The 19,567-nt window shown below is 37.7% G+C and overlaps 2 protein-coding genes across 2 annotated transcripts; both read right to left on the reverse strand.

The window, feature by feature from the left end:
* Positions 1–13,625: 13,625 nt before the first annotated feature.
* Positions 13,626–17,153, reverse strand: LOC131640047 (uncharacterized). The gene is made up of 5 exons (XM_058910460.1): positions 16,922–17,153; positions 15,568–16,835; positions 15,267–15,492; positions 14,284–15,141; positions 13,626–14,203 (listed from the first exon to the last, which is right to left on the reverse strand). Exons 1-5 carry the CDS (start codon positions 17,151–17,153, stop codon positions 13,626–13,628), a joined length of 3,162 nt encoding a protein of 1,053 aa, XP_058766443.1.
* Positions 17,154–17,552: 399 nt separating this feature from the next.
* LOC131640048 (uncharacterized) lies at positions 17,553–19,059 on the reverse strand. The gene is made up of 4 exons (XM_058910461.1): positions 18,456–19,059; positions 18,310–18,367; positions 17,926–18,246; positions 17,553–17,838 (listed from the first exon to the last, which is right to left on the reverse strand). The coding sequence occupies exons 1-4, from the start codon at positions 19,057–19,059 to the stop codon at positions 17,553–17,555; spliced, it is 1,269 nt and encodes a 422-aa protein (XP_058766444.1).
* Between the last annotated feature and the right edge of the window lie 508 nt (positions 19,060–19,567).

The following is a 19,567-nucleotide window of genomic DNA, read 5'->3' on the forward strand; positions in this document are numbered from 1 at the left end:
AACAAGATTGGCGGTTTTTGGAGATACTCTTTGATTTTGTTAAAGGCTAACTGGCATTTGTCATTCCATCTTTCCACTTGATCTTTCTTCAACAGTTTGAAGATCGGCACACAAGTAGTAGTCATGTGGGCAATAAATCGGGCGATGTAATTCAGACGTCCCAAGAATCCTCTGACTTGTTTCTCGGTACGAGGTATAGGCATTTCTTGAATGGCTTTGACCTTGGGGGGATCAACCTGCTGACGATGAAACCTAAGAGTTTTCCGAGTCTTACTCCAAAGGTACACTTATTTGGGTTTAGTCGCAACTTGTATTTCTTGAGTCTGTCAAACAACTTGTGTAAATGACCCAGATGTTCTTCCTCGGTGTTGGATTTTGCAATCATGTCATCGACATACACCTCTATCTCCTGATGAATCATATCATGAAACAGCGCTACCATTGCACGTTGATAGGTTGCTCCTGCGTTCTTTAAACCAAAGGGCATTACTTTGTAACAAAAGGTTCCCCAGGGTGTTGTGAAGGTTGTTTTTTCCATGTCTTCGGGTGCCATCCTGATTTGATTGTACCTTGAGAATCCGTCCATAAAGGAGAATACCTTGCATTGTGCGGTATTGTCAACCAGTACATCGATGTAAAGGGAAATCATCTTTGGGGCTTGCCCGGTTCAGATCTCTGTAGTCCACGCACATTCTGACTTTCCCGTCTTTTTTAGGTACAGGCACGATGTTAGCTATCCAAGGAGGATAACTTACAACTTTTAGGAATCCGGCATTGAACTGTTTTTCAACCTCGTCTTTGATCTTTTTTGACATATCAGGCCTACTCCTTCGTAGTTTCTGTTTGACTGGAGTGCTACCTTCTTTGATTGGCAGGCGATGAACTACAATGTCCGTGTCAAGGCCTGGCATATCTTCATAGGACCATGCGAATATCTCGACGTAGTCTCGCAGCATTTGAATCAGTCTTTGCTTGATGCTGTGTTCTAAATCAGCCCCTATTTTGACTTCTTTCTTTTCCTCGTTGCTGCCCAAGTTGATGACCTCAATTGGCTCCTCGTGAGGCTGTATGGCCTTGTCTTCTTGTTCTAGCAGCCTTGCAAGTTCTCTTGGTACCTCACAATCTTCCTCACTTTCGTCCTCAGTTTGGTAGATCGGATTTTCAAAGTCATGACGGGCAATAGCAGAATCGTTATTGACTGGATCCAAAGTGTATGTGAATCTGCATTTTATTTATGTGAGTGTGTGTGAAAAAAAACATAGCTATTTGAAAGCAAAGAAAGAAAGAAAAAGGATCACAAAATTTAAATATGCAAGCGTCCCATGATTTTATTGAATGCACATGATCATGATATGATAAGCCCTTATAAAAGGACCAGTGCGCTTCGGGCAAGGCACACGGCTTTCAAGCTCATGGTTCGATAGTTCAGGAACCATTTTTATCTTTGCATAATATACACAAAGAAAACAGGAAATGGCATTTACTCCTGGTCAAAGGAGATCACATCCTCAGCTTTCCAGTTGTTCAATCCATTTTTGTGAGCAGGGAGTATCCAGCTGTTCCATTTGCAGTTGTCTTCTTCATCTTCCACAGCATTGATTTCATTAGTGGGAAAATGAGCCGGTGATCTTTCGGGATAAGCGATATACTCTGCTGGATACGAGAGCCCAGGCTGAGATATCTCTGTTGGCTGAGCAAGATGCTCGATAAGGCCGTCCCATGCAGTCGGGATGATGTTTTGAATAGAGACTTGTGCATCCTGGTGAGGAGTGTATTCTGACAGAAAGCAACCCTCGTTATTTGGTTTTTCCCTGGCTTCTTCAAGAGTGAAATTGTCATCGTAATGTTCAACCCGTCCAGTTGGGACAATGTCCTTCATAGCAATTTGTGAGCTCGGAGGAGCGGAATATTTCACCATATAGTCATATTTGCCACTAAGTTCTCCTAGCGTATCCCATACTTCTTTGGGTGGATTTTGATATTGCTCAGCGACGGGACTTGTGAAACTTTTGTTATTTCCAAATTAATCGCCCCATCCAGTCGGGGTAATGTCTTCCATAGCAATATAAGAATTCTGAGGTGCGGTATGCTGATAATTATACCCGCCACTTGGTTCTCCCACAGCATCCCACATTCCCATGGAAATGGGTGGAATTTCATCTGGATATGGCTGAATGATATGGTTCAAGAACACTTCTTCATCTTCAATGGCGTTTACTTCTTGGCTGACGAAGTGTGACATTAATCCTCCAGAACGAGGACTTTGATCATTCTTTTGATTTCCACTATCATAGCCCAGGCCTAGCTTGTCGGACTTGTAGGGTATATCAGGAAGCTGTCCCCATACTGTGCAATCACCTTGTTCAATCACAGCTTTGGCATCTTTGAGAGAAGCCATAGTTGTAGTTGGAGTAGCAGGAATATGCTTGGTGGTAGAGACATCTGGAGAGACCACCTCAAAAGATTGGCAGGGAGTTTCGATGAATTCGTCCTCCAACTCAACATATTTGGAATTGCTTAGGTGACTAACCACATATTCCTCTTCGCCATAGACTGTGACAATCTTTCCTTTTACTGGATATTTAAACTTCTGATGCAGGGTAGAAGTTACAGCGTTTGCCCCATGTATCCAAGGGCGTCCAAGTAAACAGGAATAGGCTGGGTGAATTTCCATTACGTAAAAGATAGAATCAAAGATCTGAGAACCCACTCTGATTGGGAGATTCACTTTTCCGTATACCGTTCTTGTTGACCCGTCAAAGGCTCTTACCACAACATCACTTGGTTGTAACACAATTCCTTCGAAGTCAAGCTTTTCTAGTACTGTTTTCGGTAACACGTTCAAAGAAGAACCGTTATCTACTAGCACATGAGATAGAGTGGTGCCATTACATTCAATGGAGATATGTAGGGCTTTGTTGTGATTTTTTCCAGCAGGGGTTAGATCCACATCAGAGAAACCGAGGCCATTGTTCACGGTTAAATTGGCAACACAATTCTCAAATTGGTCGACTGAGATCTCTTGAGGCACATGCGCAGCTTTCAGGAACTTCATCAGAGCTTTGGCATGAGCTTCTGAATATTTTAGCAGAGATAGCATTGAGATTTTTGAAGCGGTGTGCCCTAGTTGCTCAACAATATTGTAATCACTCTTGTAGATGATTTTCAATATTTCCTCCATTTCTTGCTTTGATGGATCCTCAGCAGTGATCTCCACCGGGGTTTGAACTTGTTCAACTTGTGGCTCTTTGCCTCGAGCGCTGTCATCTTGATTAGGAACTGGGACTCGGACTGGACCAGCAGCAACATTTGGAGAAATTTCTGGTGAAAAGATTCTTCCACTTCTCGTGATCTTGCTGGTACCCACAATATTATCCACAGTTGGAGTAGTTAACTTTGCGGCCTCTTCAGTCGAGGTACCCTGCTTAACTCCATGAACATAAACATTAGTGTCGTAACCCCATGGGACAGCTTTGTCTGAGAAATATGGAAATGGAGTTGGTCTAGCAATGACTACTGATGCCACTTTGAGTGTAGCAGAAATTTTGAACGGAGCCTTGGCAGAGATTTTGAATGGTAAACTGGAGATCACTGAGACATCCTCTATTCTTATCCCGTTTGCAAAGACTTCGCATAACACGTCCATAGAAGGGAGCCTCTCAAACATAATGATACGGCGATCCATCCACTTTTGAATTCCCATTCTCAGATTTTCACAACCATTGGGCAGGTATGAGCAATAAAAGCAATCGGGGTCACATCCTGGAAAGTAACCAGCTTGGATTAGCTTTCCTTTGACTTCGCAAAGTGGAGTTGATAATTCGTTCACATCATAGATGTAAACAGTGTCCAGGATAGCGTTAACAGTTTTGTCATGCTCTGGCATAGGTGCAGTGATGACATTTGGAGTTTCTGGAGGATCGAACTCAATTTCCCCAGCATCTATATCATATCTTGTATTTTATTTTTCAGGGCCCAGCAGTGATCTGCGTCATGTCCTGGACAGTTTGAGTGATAGGCACATGTTGCATCAGGGCGATAACTCGGAGAGGAAGTGTTGACATTCTTTGGAGGACCTTTTAATGTGATCAGATCTGCTTTTAGCAAATGCTGCAATGCCTGAGAGATTGGCATGTTGATTCTGGTGAAATTTCTTCTTGGTGCATCTGGTTGACGCGTATATTTTGGCTGTTGATCTTTTTGAGGCGCAGATGCGGAGATCAGAACTGCCCCTACAGATTGATGCTGCTCATTTTTGCGACCTTTCTGAATTTGCATTGTATTGACCTCATTTCTCCCGCTGATGGGCCTTTTTGTAGTACCAGAGGAGGAGCCTATTTGAATTTTTCCATTTTGAATGCCACTTTCGACACGTTCTCTGGTCAATATCAGGTCAGTGAAACCTGATGATGAGCTTCCCAGCAAATGACTATAGAAAGGGCCAGTTAAAGTGCCCATGAACATGTCGACTAGCTCGCGATCAGATAAGGGTGGTTGAACCCTTCCAGCCATATCTCTCCACTTTTGCGCATATCCTTTGAAACTTTCTTTTGGTGCCATGGACATGCCCCTTAGTTGAGTACGGGTTGGTGCAAGATCAGCATTGTATTGGTACTGTTTGTAAAAAGCAGCAGCTAATTGTTCCCAAGTATGAACCTTGGTATTTTCCAGCTGGTAGTACCACTCGAGTTGTGTACCCGACAGACTTTCTTGGAAGAAGTGAATCCACAATTTGTTATCTGTTGTATGAGGTTGTATCTTCCTTACATAGGATCTCAGATGTAGCTTTGGGCAAGAAACTCCATCATATTTTGCAAAGACAGGAACTTTGAATTTTGGAGGGATAACAACATCCGAGATGAGTCCCAGATCATTGAAATCTAAGCCAGGTATTTTTTGTATCTCCATAGCTTTCATATGTTCTTCCAGCTGTTGGAACTTGTCATCATCCGGTTCGTCCCCAGAATGATCATCTTCTTCATTGGAAGAGAGAGAGGGTTTAGCAGAACCCTGGTTGCTGTGATTGTCTCCTTGTTCATCATCACCGACTGTTTCAGGGATCGGTGGCTTTTTGAACTTTTTGACTGGGATTTTGATCTTCCTTTTCAGGTGACTCAAGCCTACAGATCCTTTGGGCTTCTTTTTCTTCTTGATCATCAGGGCTTTCAGTTCTTGTTGCCCCTTTGCCAGTTCTAGAATTGCCACTTGAACTTGGGCATTCTGTGCTTCGAGATTCTTGATGCTCATTTCAGATTCCATCTCTTCTGACTGAAATAAACAGCGAGAAGATGAGAAATCCGTCATGTGAACCTGTTATGCAATGTGTATGAATGGATGCAATGTATATGCAATGTATATGAATGCAATATATATGAATGCAATGTATGTGAATGCAATGTATATGAATGCAATGTATGTGCAATGTTTTCAAGGATCTTAGAGTTTAGATTTGTTAAAACAAAGAAGAAACAAACATTAGTTAAACAATTTATTTCTTTTTTTTTTTGCTTTTTTTTTCTTTGCCTCATTTGGGCTTACAAAACAGAAATAAAGGAAATGAATGATCCCTCAGGTCTCCCATGGACGCTTTCTCTTTGCCCCCAGGAATGTGTTGATCCGCTGTTCTTCTTGCAGCTGTCCGGTGAGCTCCAATATCCTTCTCTCATAGTCTTGACAGTGTGCTTTGAAGGTGTCTCTTTCCTCTTTTAGTTGAACCCAAGATTTTTGCAACTCTTCTAGGTCAGTTGGCATATCCGGGTGTAGAATAACGTGGGGTTCGTCTCCTTCGACCTCTGGCTCAATAGTCACAGGTAGAATGGCGGGATATGGCATGATGAGTTTCTGAGCATGAGTACGGACCCATCTGAGGTAAGGTTCCATAGGGATAGAATTCCATTGCCCCAAAGTTTTGCTTTCTATTCTATAGACACTGCCCCATGCATGTATGAACCTTCGTCGGTGTCTATGAGAATCATTCTCGTAATCAAACACAATGCCACGGATAATCATGTCATGAGGACCGTTGCTCCTTGCATATCCGAATTGGCGTAGAGCCAAAGAGGGATTGTAAGTGATGCCCCCTTTGATGCCAAGGAGTGGCACATTAGGGTACTCTCCACAATGATCAATGATAGTAATGTCTCTTTGAAAGAAATTGTTCCACCGGATATCTGAATGAGACAAAGACATAATCCTGCGAGACCATTGCATTCTTTGTTCATTCCTCAACACTGATCGGGGAAGATGAAATGTAAACCACCTAGCCAGTAGTGGTATACAGCACATAAGAGTTCCTCGTTTCTTCATGGTACGAGTGTGTAGAGAATGTAGAATTTCTCCCAGCAATGTTGGTACCGGGTTACGGGTTAGGAAAAGGTTGATGATGTGTACACTTATGAACTGGTCGGGATTAGGGAATAAAACCAACCCATAGATCAAAAGGGCCACAACCTCCTCAAAAGCTGGATAACTTTTGTTTTCTATTAGTAATCGAGCCTTTTCCATTAAGAACTTAGCAAGCAAACCCTTAACTCCACTCTTTGCTTCCCAATTGGACTCGATTTCTGATTTTTGCAAATGTAAAGCAGCAGCAATGACTTCAGGTTTTGGAATCCTTTCCAAACCAGTGAAAGGTAATTGATTTCGAACCGGTAATCCAATTAGTTCAGAGAATTCTTCCAAAGTGGGTACCAACTGGTAATCAGGAATGGTAAAGCAATGATGTTCAGGGTCAAAGAACTGGAACAGGACCCGTATCATGTCTTCTTCAAATTTTGAGGTAACCAAATGGAGTAGGTGACCATGCCTTTCGGTAAATTGAACATTCCTGGGGAATTCTGATACTAAGTCTTTTAGTTCAGATGGTACCGTTGAGATGTTGATTCGGATGTAATCTCTGGTGGCGGGAGCCATTACCTGTAAATAAACAAAGGTAAACTCTTTGATCCTTGAAGTGCTTAGTGAGAAAATGATATGCTTATGATGCTTATGATGTCAAACATGTGGCACACAAAAACAAATCAAACAATAGCCTTAGGCTTAAAGGCCTGCATGGAGCTGATAGGTGATACCCTCCCCACTGAAGTTGAGTTGGTTAAAACCTGTCCTAGAATAGTATTCGGGTTCTATGATCCTTGGAGGTAACATCTCAATACGGCGCTCGAGCGGCCGATCAAAATATTCCTCGAGGATAACTAACTTCGATCAATTTCAAAGCTAGCCACTTAATAGGTCATAAGTCAAGTTCAACTAAAAAGGTTCTAAGACAAATTAGTGTTTAATGACATTTCGGAAGCCTAATATACTCCTTGATCGTTTTCAAGGGACATCAGTATAAACCAAAGTATCGCACTAACGATGACTACCAGATCAACCGTATCGGTACATGCCGTACAGTTTCCTTGGTCTATTGTCATATACTTAAGGTATCTCGAGATTCGGGTTAGAATCTTTCACACAAGCAAAATACCCAAACAAACCTTTGAAAAATAGAGCAATCAAGTCAAACAATTGAAAACATCGAAGTGATCTATTCTCTTAAGGTAACCCCTTTTGAAAACATTTTGTTTTTTGAAAGTAATTCCCCAGCAGAGTCGCCAGTTCTGTGGACCTCCGTTTTCGGCCATACCTCTCGCGGAGAGATACGTGAACTGACTCTTTTTATTGTTTCTGCTTTCGCATTTTTGAAAATTCAGAGAGTCGCCACCGACCTTTTATTTTATCCAATTAAGGAAAGGTTTATAAAAGAAACAGAAAAAAGACCTTTAAGAAATTATGGGTAAGGGGATAGGTTATACAAAGGGAAGGTGTTAGCACCCTTTGTATCCATGGTTATCCATGGGCTCTTTAGTTTGCTTAGCTCACTTTTTTTCGATCACTTTTCAATTGCTTTAAAATGCTCATATGTGGTTTCAAATACCTTTGTAAATTGAATTTGTAATGATCCTTGTGCGGATGTATACAAAGTGTTTTTTATCTTTCAAAAGATGTTTTTTTTTGAAAAAAAGAACGTTAACTTCGTAATGATCCTTGTTTGGATATATACAAAGTATTGTCTTTTTGGAAAGTTTTATTTTGAAAAACAACAGTGTATGAGAATTTTGTTTGTTTTGATTTGAGCAAGCAAATTAGGAGGTCTACCCTGAGTTGTAAGGTCTTTATCCTATTTCCTTTAAAAATCTATCCTTTCACCGGATACAAACAAAAAGGTTCGATTTTGTACTCGAAACAGTAGAATTTTGACTTTGATTTTGAAAAGAATGAGAAGGGATTACCTTAGGAGGTGCAAGTGTGATTGTGTTTGAATTCAGATATTTTATCTTTTGGAGTTAGTGATCTAACGGTTCAATTTTATCTTTGACATACACGCAGTTTATATGTGCTGGAATTTAAAATGCGGAAATGTAAAATGCGGAAAGTAAATCTACGCTATTACATCGATTTGCATGAAATGTAAACTACGCTTATTTACATAGATTTGACAACCTATACATTTATCTAGGAATTTAAATAGCAAGAAAATAAAGAAATGTTTTTGGATTTTTTATGATTTATTTTAATTATGATTAATGCATGATTAATTTAATTAAAATGAGGAAAAGGTGGAAATAAGATTTAAACCTAAAAATTAAGTTCAAAATATGTTCAAAATGTTTGCTAATTAATTTTAAAACAAAACTACTTTTTTTTGAATTTTTGAAATTGATTTGAAATTTAGTAAGTTAAATAACACATAATTATGCAAATAATTACACAAATAATTAAAACTTAAAGAGAAAATTATTCAAAATATGTACAAAATTAGCTTATAATATATAAACAATATTTAATATGAAGAACAAATTTTTTATGATTTTTTGATTGGTTAAAATAATTAAAAAGCAAATATATAAATATAAACTAATTAATTATGCAAAATATTGAAATTATGAAGAAAAATAAAATATTTTTATGTTAGAAAATAAAATATTATTTTAGAAACTTAAAAATATTTTTTTGGGTATTTTTTGGATTTTTGAAACTATTTTTAATTAATTTTGCAAGAAAAAAAATAGAAAAATAAATAAGCAGTGATCAGATGTGGTGGGTTATAGAGTCTATAGCATGGAGTGGCAAGGCTAGAGCGTTGGATGAGGAGATTAATGAAATCAGATGGTGGAAGGCCTGAAGGCGTGTGACACGTGATATACCTGCAGCACACTGGATTAGAAAAATTAAATTTAAAAAAGCGCGCGCGTGTGAACCAATGGGGTGAGGACACGTCTTCGTCTTCAACCTCCAGACACCACTTTTAACAGCGCTTTTATGCAAAAGCGCTGTAATTGATGAACCCTAAATCTGCAAAAATAGCGAACAGGGGTAAACGTGCATAGAAATTAGGCGCGATAGGTCTATTCAATTCGTCTTGTTCCACTGAATTCAACCATGCCCTTAATTTGTTCTAATTTTGGCTCTAACTAAAAACCCTAAATTTGAACTAGAAAACCCTAAAATGGTAGATTCGTGTACAAGCATCCAAAACTCAATTAAACTTCCAGAAATGATCTACACATCAAACTAAGTTCAAATATATGTCTACATCTTGCTAAGCATGCGTGGATTACGAGATACAAGTTGATTCTAGTTCGAACCAATCGTGACCTGTAGTACTTGGTTCAGTGAGTTTCAAGACTTGGAAATGATTGGAATATGTTCAGTGATGCTTGAGGAAGATGTTTGAATGCTTAGTTTGTATTGAAAATGACTTAAACTTAAAATTCGAATTTCAAGTTTCTTTGAAAAAATTAAGTGATTACAAGTGTGTTACAAGCAGAAGTTTGGCTCTAATTTCGTGCTCCCTTATTTGTGAAGTGTTATAGCCTTTATATAGGCTATGTTGTGCTTAGAATTGAAGCCAAGAAGCCTTTAGTTGCCTTTGTTGAATTCTTGATTTTTTATATATTAAAACCTTTGAATTGTTGACCAAGTCTTGCTTCTCTTCAATGCTCTTGCCTTGTACCTCAATCTTCTGCAGAAAATTGAAGATTCTTGGATGACTCATGCTTAGAAACTAAGCTATCCATTATCCTTCCATTTTCTTTTTTCATTTAATCTTAAAATAAGATAAAATTAAGCCAAAAATGGATAAAAATGGTGTGGGTTTTGTCTTGGTCGTGGGAGGCCCATAATATCATGGCAAACATGTTTGAACCATGAAAACTTGGCCCCATTTGGAAAAAATACATCTTTGAGCAATGTTGGTTTTATGCATTTTCCCAAAATTTAGCCAACTTCAACAAGGTGTAAATCCCTAAATTTTTGTCATATGAAGGAGATCTTGCACTTTTTGGAAACCTCAAAGAGTCCTCTAACCAATGTCTTTGGTCTCATGTCAAAATGATTTTTGATGCTCCTTGTGTGTCCTTTTGAAAAAAGTGTCTTTTTGTTGACTTTGAAAATGACCTGTAATGTCTTTGTTCATATTTTTCAACTGGTGAATGTAATGACCATGGGATCAATTGCATTTGAAAGATAACTGAATTTCCTTCAAAATGAGCTTTGGTTTGAATTTTTTGGATGAAGGATGAGAGAGTTATGGCCAGTCAAAGTTCAGTTGACTTTTTAGGAGAAAACCCTAATTTTGAATCTTAGGGTTTTGTTGATTTTTGATCTTTCCTTGATGAATTTAGATCATCCAATGATCAAATGATGAATCTTTTGACAAAATATGGATGTTGACAAAAAATTTCATTTTTTACTGTCTGTTGACTTTTTTGGTCAAACGGGTCGTCTGTTGACTGTTTGAGCTGCTGACGGTGCGTCTGAGAGAATTGAAGTCTGAAAATTTGTGTGATGGTACTTTGAGATATATGGATGTCCATGAAATCCATTTGAGGTCTCAAAAACTTGTTTCTCCTGTAAAAACAAGAAAACCCTAGTCAGGGATTGTTTGTGTAGGAGATAGTTAAGCGTACCTGATTTTTGTGCAGTGTTGAGTCTCTGCTAATCATGTGATATTCAGAAGACTTCTAGGACAAAAATCTTGGAATTTTGAATTGTAAAAGATTGATTTGATTGATGGTACAAAACACTGAGAATTGTACTGCCAGCAGTTTGACTGTCAACTGACTGTTCAGGTATTAATGTAGCAGTTAGAGTGAAAAATCAACAGTCAAAGTTAATTTTCTTTTTGTTGTTTTTTGTTTTATGTGAAAAATTAAAGTTTATTTACATGACTTGTTAAAAACACAGATATAATAAATAACTAATATTTACTGTACGCGAGCAAAATTACCGACAATAACCCTGAAAATCATTTAATGCACAGAAAAATGAATATTTGACTGGCAGAAAACACACAAAATATTATCTGAATAATTAAGCAACATTATGACAAATAGTACAACATTTAATACTGACAGTACAAATATTACATACTATATTGAACAGTACGACGAATAAACGGTACATTTAAGAAATAAGAAATACGGCAAATTTTAAGAATGACGATTAATAACCCATGCTACAAATAATAACATGTAGATGATTGGGAGTGCAAGCATCCCAGGTCCACAGTGTTCCGGGCTATGTAGACAGAAAAAAGACATGATTACCGTAGCAATGGTGATGACCATAAGAAAACACGTTTCCCACCACTTCGCCATTTTATCGGGGAAGAAGAAAGGATGGATATGAAGTAGAAATTTGAGAGATGAGTTAGAATTTGATGTGAGATTTTTATGGAAAAATGAGAGGTATTTATAGAATGGAAAGAAGGATAGAGACGTTGGGGAATGAAGTGATTCCGTACAAAAGGAAAATTTGAGTGGAAGTAAGATTTGAAAGAAAGTGTATGATAGTGTTGGGAGAAAGAGAGATGTATAGAATAAAGTTAGGATTTGATTTTTTGAAAAAGAGATTTGAAAAGATTTTGAAAATAATGGAATATAGTACAAAAATTAATGGGAAACAAAAGATAATAATAATCTACTTGTTACCAGTACAGTCTGAGTTTCCTGATTCTGCGCGTGCAAAAGATTTAACTCTGTACCAATTGTGTCAGTACTATTTATCTGTAAATAAATAAATAGCATGTGTGAAGTAATAAACAGTATTTGGCGTTTGCGTAAGAATAAATTCAACTGCAAGCCAAAATACTGTATAAGAAAAATTCTAAAAACTAAGTATTTCACATGTCAGGATATTTATTGAAATAAAAATCCATGATTATATGAGACTCTTAATTTTTAGATTGGAGTTTTCTTGAAAAAAGATGCGGGCAAATTTTGGGGTATAACATTGAGGATGCTAAAATTGTCATCCATATAGTAACCCACCTCAAGAACAACATTAGAGGGGCAATTATAAAATTCTTCAACGTCCTTCCATCCACTAATTATAAGTGGATGAACTTCATCTTTGTTATAGATGAGGACGTGATGCACACCTTGGTTGTTTAGGATGGTCCATGTTTTTGTTATGTTGTTGCTAAAACGACATATAAATGTGGGATCAATTTCCGGAAATTTCTGCCAAATCATATAGAAGTTATTTAAGTAGGTGTGTTAGGAAGTTATAAAAGAATGGAAAAAAAAACAATAAACAAAAGTTGTAACCTGTTCAGATAACTTTGCTATTGTGAAGGAGTATTCCAATTCACTGTGACAAAGTTTTCCTATCAAAGCCATATGGAATTGGTGGTAGTTATAGTTGGGGTAGAAAACTCAACTTAAATATCTGTGATTTATCTTCCTAACTTGAGGAATCATATTTAAAGGAAAATGCATAGGATACCATAGTTGAATAGTCCCCCCAAATATTGTACAATATTGTGCATAGGATTCCATTTTTAATAGGAGGGATACATATTGCATGGGGCCCTAATAATGAAAAATATAGTACATTGCATTGCATGGGAAAACAGGTTGGACAGGATATGCGGTGATGGTAAGAGAAAAGAATATATTCCATTAGCATGTGATATGTTGTGGGCCTATTTTGCATAGAAGTTGTTGTAAATATAATAAAAAACTTGCTGGCAGAATAAATTCCAACAGGATGTGACCATGTGCTGCCAAAGTCCGAGTCCCACGTGAAAGTAAGATTGGAAAGAAACAAAGGATGCATTATTGAAACCTTATGATAAAGAAAAAAACGGAATGTACAACCAAGCGGAAGAAAACAGTAGATGAAGTTTCAAGCCTTGCTCTGGCGAGAAGCATTCGAATTGATAGTGTAGTCTCAGGTAAAACAGTTAGATTGTTTTGATTATAATGGCTTGGTTAGTGATTATAATTGGAAATTGATTGTAGTTATAGAGGTAAAAATAATACTTTATGTTGCGGTTGAAAGTTTTGGTAGGTGTTTGTAGGTTTATCTTTCTTTTATCTAATTGAGATATTTACTGCAAATGAAGAGCAAAACAAACATAGATTCAAAATAAAAATTAAAGTTGGCAATGAAGTTGCTACATGTAGACTATAACGGTTAAGATTTTTTGAACAAAAATGTTGGGATCCTCCGTCTTTTGGATGATCTGCACAGGTAGGTAGGTTTGCTTAGAATGCATAATATGGTATTTTATAGTATACATAAACGACAGTATGTATAGTATAGAAAATGTTATTAAAAAGATATATACGTACCGTCTAAATGTTGTTAAAAACTTCCTTATATACAACATTACATGTTGAAAGCTTTGGGATGTTTTTATCATCGTGTATCAATATCTTGATGCCTTTTTTGGTTGTAACTCGTGAAACGGCAACATAAATCTGTCCATGCGTGAAAACATCCCGAGGTATATAGAGTCCAACCCAATCCAACGATTGGCCTTGTGATTTGTTAATGGTCATGGCGTAGGCTACAATAACCGGAAATTGACGTCTCGATAACTTGAATGGCCAAGGAGATTGAGACGGGGACATATCCATTCGCGGGATATATATAACCTTCCCATTATTGTTATCACCCATCAATTTGGCCTCAAGCACATGAGCAGCCATATTAGTTACTATAAGCCTTGTCCCATTACATAGACCTTGGGATTGATCAATGTTTCGCATAAGCATGATTGGTGTTCCAACCTTTAACTTTAAGTGATGGTTGGGTAGGCCGGAAGTTCTTAAAGAGCTGAGGAATTTTGGGCTAAGCACCTGAAGAATGTTGCTGTCATGGATTTTTGATCGATCAACTGAGTTAGAGCTGTAGTAATTTCTTATTTCCCCTATAAAATTATCCATTAGAAAAGATATAACAATCTTAAGTGGATGCAAGAATAGGCCTATAATAAATGCAAAATTTTACCTGGAATCATCGCAAGGATATGGTCATTGATATTGTCAACAATGTCCAAAGTTGAAGCAAGAATGGCCCTATTTTTTAGATAATCACACGATTGGTAACAATTTAAGAAATCAGGATATGTACTCTCCACGATGGCTAGAATAGGGTCATCAAAGTCTGTAATTAACAACTCGGGCGGTATGTCAATGTTAGCATAACCGTCGTTAGGTTCTGAAATTCTTCCCTCTCCTATCTTTAAAAGCCAATCTGAAAAATCCGCAATTTCCTTTTTATCTTCTTCAGTTGGTCCGGAGGATAGACGCATATTTTTTGTCAAATTCAAGACATTAACATAATGCCAAATGTAAGAAGCGTTAATTGTTGAATGGACAATGTCAGAACGGCTTCCTCCGGGTACAACGGGTAATATCTGACGAAAATCCCCACCAAAAATCACAACCTTCCCTCCGAAAATAGTTTCGGAGTGACTATAATTACTCATGACATCCTTCAAAGTCCTGTCCAGCGTTTCAAAACAATATTTGTGTGCCATTGGTGCCTCGTCCCATATAATTAGCTTTGCCTCCCTTAGAAGACCAGCGCTAGGGTCATTGAAATTAATTTTGCAAGTTGAGTTCTCAAGACATGGAACTGGCAACTTGAACTTTGAATGAGCTGTACGACCCCCTGGCAACAAAAGAGATGCTATCCCACTTGTTGCAACAGTAAGACAAATCTCATGCTTAGATCTCAATGCACTTGCAAGTGTTCTCCACATATATGTCTTACCGGTTCCGCCATAACCGTGCAGGAAGAAGACACCACCTTTTTGTTTGTTAACGGCATCCATGATTTGGTCGTAAATCTTCCTCTGTTCATCTTGTTAACACCATAATAACAAACAGTATAAAAAGAAATACATGTGTAAATGATACTTGTTGACATTTGTTTATATAACCATGTAAATTAGTAATAAGAAATATGTTAATCTTAGATTTCATTACCAGTGAGAGATTTGAATAGGTTATCAAACTCCGCCTTCATGTCCTGGATATTGTACTGTCTTTCATCGTATATAAGCTGGTTTCCCAGTTGTTGAATAACATAGTCATTCGGATAAGGAATGGGCTTGAAGTCATGTAGGGTACGATGGTTCAGTTGCAGCATTTTTTCGATCTCTATCAATGTCAGCTGCTGGATTGCGTCATCCGGTAATGTCAAATCTGTGGTCTGTGTGAAAAAGGCGCCGTTGTAGTAAGATCACAAAAATATGTTACATTATGCGTAAAATTGTTATTGTATTACGTGGTAGTTAAGAATATAAATAGCATGGGATGTTAAAGTTAGTGTATCTGGATTGTTGGCAATTAGTTTTTGCTCATGCATGAGACCATCGGACAATATAATCCATGATTCTTTCCATACATGGGAAGGACGGTTTACGGCACCTAATAGGAGCATAACAACAAACAGCTTTCTAAGATAATGACCTGTCCCCCAAGCACTTGCCTCCTTTAACGCACATATGTATTCTCGATCGTCATCTAAGAATCCCATTGCAAAGCATGCTTCTCGAAAGGTGTCATACTGTGTTTCACCGACCCTCCTGATATCTTCATAGCAAGTTGGTCCCTTATCCACCGTCAACATCATCCGCAAATAGAAAAGTTCCCCAGTTGTCGGTGGAACCCACACCAAACGTCCGATAGTGAACCCTCTTTTTCGTGGCTTCCACAATCTGTTTCTCTTAACATAAACAAACTTTGTAACAAATTCACCGTATGTTAATGACTGGGCTTCCTCATATCTTGCATTTGCTACCAGCCAAGACGTGAACATAGATTCTGTTACGCTTGCACTCTCTAAGACATGCTCCATTTGTTCACAATCTTTATAATAGACAGCCTTTTCACCAATGAGATGGAAAAACATTCGCTCAACAGCAGGTTTCCTCCCATGAACCTTGTATGAAAATATTCGCCAACACGCTTCACTCGGAGAAACATACCTACAATCGAGATATTGTTTGATCTCATCTACACATTCATGCTGTAGTCCGGTGTTTGACTTAGAAGCTACCACACTTGCACCGATTCTGTCATATCCTTTGTGAATGTATTTGAATAGATACTTGATAGAAGTGCATTGGTTACACCATTCCATATTAATATGTGCTTGATATTTCAACAATAACCGAGTGTTATAGGGGACCACATTTCTATTATCCAACTTGATATTATTTTTTGTAATTACATGGGTGTTGGATCTTCTTCTATATAATGGATAACCTTCAGCATTGACAACTGTATCTTCGATGAAATTTTTTGGATAATATTTAGAACATTGCTGATTTCTCATACATCGTGAATTAGGCCGCGAAAGACCGCACGGTCCATGTATCATATGTGATTTTACCAGTGCGTATAAAGCAGGATGAAGCGTAGGATCAGGAATCTCGGCACAAATGATGTTATCAATGTCGGACGGTGTTGGATACTTGCTTTGGGGGTGCAAGAAGATCAAAATGTGGGCATGGGGTAAGCCTCGCTTTTGAAACTCAATTGTATACATAACTGCATAAAAAAATTTAAAATTATTGGTAAATGTGAATATTAAAGAATAGTGAAGAAGTAGAATTGTAGTGGGGTTAAAAACTTACATGCCAAAACTTTCCCAAGAATAAGTTTTTTTGTTAAATCAACCATAAGCTCTTTAAACTTGATGTTGAAAACTTTGGCAACAATGTCAGGCCTATCATGAGGTTTTAAATTTTTCGGGGACAGCAACCGTGTAATCTCAGGCCAATTTGGGTTGCATGTGAAGGTGATAAACAAATCTGGGAACCCTAATCTGCTTGAAATTGTCATACCGTCGAAGTAAAGTTGATCCATGTATCGTTTGCTACCCACAAAAGAAGATGGTAGAACAACACCTTTACCTTGTCTTTTACCTGGATTTTGGTCTCCTTGCTGACATCTTTGTTGCAAATTATTGTATTTTCCGACCCTTAACTTGGATTGATTTTTTCACAACCAATTGAGACGTTCTGATTCCATCATAGCGTAACCATCAACCAAAAATTGTTGGAAAAGTTTCCTTGAGTACAATAGTGATTTAGGTTCATCTGTGCGTTCTTGGAGACGAAAACACAGCCAATCCTTGACAGATTGCCTATTCTTCCTTGTAACAGTTGTCTCATCTTGATACTTGTGAAGGATATTATTCCGGTATCCATCTTCACCGTAGAAAAAAATCAATGGGTATTGATATGAAAGATAACTTGGATTGAACTAATCTATTCTTTGTAATTTACCACTCCGGTATTGATCCACAATGTCTCTCATTTCACCTGTGTCAACATCTCCAACAATAAGGGCAGCAACTTCCGCAACGGTTGGCATATTATACACACGACCATCGTCATGTCTGTCACTGATAAGTTTCAGCCGCAATTCGACGTATGGATTGGCCTTAAACATATCACGTGCCATTCGAAACGCTTTGGCAAGAACATTAACTTCATCTAACATACTCTTTAACTTTGCTACAATAGATGTTTCAATAGATGTATTGTCCCTGAAAGACATAATAGCAAACACAGTGTTATTTGTTTAAGTAATCGTATAAACACTTAGGTATATTTAGGAGAGGAAACATCATTACTTGAAACAACGCATTCTGTTAGTAATTTCGTGGTCAGTGTCGTAAATGTACAATTGGGCATATTGTGGTAGTGCACCATTTGGTGGTATAAGACTACCTATCCGGTGACATGTTTGACCGTGTAGGCGCATTGTTGGAGGACCTCCTCCCTTGGGAATCTTGGTGTCAAATTTCATTCCCGGAGATGTAAACGAAAACATTGCATTGTATGTTTGTATATTGGCTTGAAATTTTTTGCTCTCAGGATCAGTTTTGTGATGAAGTAGCTTTTCTAACAGTAACGGTGGTTGTTTCATGTAGGGTAAAACAATTTTACCGTTCCTGCAACACAATTCGAATTTTGAAACAGAAGTATGTTTTCTCATATTCTTGCGCTCTGCATACCACATACAAGCATGGCAAATTATACATTCCCACACAGGGTCACCAATGTCAGAATAAGCTGCAGAAAAAAAAATATATGTATTGATTTCAAACGTGTAGCAATTTAGGCGGATCTCTATATCAATAGAAGTTAAATAGCAACTTACACTGGTTGTGTTGATCATGAATATCATCAGGTTCTACGGAGTCATCTGAATCAGAGTTGTGTCCAAATGAGTCGCAATTTTCAGAATCTCCATCGGTATCATCGGAGGAATAATTTGTTCTACTTACATTAGGATTAGGAGGAGATAAATATTGTGGGTTTGAGATTTTAGGAGAAGTGTGGGAATTGTTAAGAGCAGCAGGGGTTGTAATTAGTAGTTGATTTTGGGTGAATCTTTGCCGTTTGCCGATGTTTGATGATTCACCTAAATGGAACGTTGGAGATGTCTCCACATTGTTAAAACGGCTGAACAGATTCACCCCATTGCCGGCAACAATTCTTGATCTTTTTTTGTTTTGTAAACAGGTAACATGGTGTTGAGATGGTAGTGTGTGGGAATCGTTAGAGATAGTAGGCTGGAGAGGAGATCTTGTTGCAGTGTCCCTGGAAGAGGCAGCGAATGTTTCAGCAGTAGGTGTTGATGTTGGGTGGTTTTCTTTGTTATGGACATGGTTAGAGAGTTTATTTTTTGACAACAAAATCCTCCTCCTTTTTCTTGCAAGAGTTGTAGTGGAATCATTTGCATCAAAGGGGTTGCCATCCATTGAAAGTCACTTAGTTGAAATGAAGAAGTTGATTGTATGAAGTGTAGTTCGAACCAACAAATGGATGGACCTTGATTATATTTGAAAACAGAACAAATGTTACATACCAATGATTTGAACAAAGGAGGGAACTAATTGTTCCTTCATCAAAATAAAAAGAGAGGGAAACAGGATGTAAATTTGAAAAAAGCTGGGAAAATTTGAAATTTGAAATAAGGGCATATAGGGCACATATGAATAATAATATAAAACAATTTAGAATATCCTCTACATAAGAAAACAAAAGAAGTAAAAAAGATAAAAATAAGTAGGCCAAGATCATAGGCAGTAGGAGGCAGTACTTTTTCTTATTTTAGAGAATCATTGTGCAGGTTCCAAGCAAAACTCGATGGAAGTGAGACATGAAAGGGGGGCTACCTTTACAGAAAAGCCAAAAGCAAACCAATTGACTCAAGTAAGTGTCTAATCAATGATTATTTAAATAAGTATGTTGTACTACTTGATAAAA

This window comes from Vicia villosa, unplaced genomic scaffold, assembly GCF_029867415.1.
Source record: "Vicia villosa cultivar HV-30 ecotype Madison, WI unplaced genomic scaffold, Vvil1.0 ctg.002913F_1_1, whole genome shotgun sequence".
Lineage (NCBI taxonomy): Eukaryota > Viridiplantae > Streptophyta > Magnoliopsida > Fabales > Fabaceae > Vicia > Vicia villosa.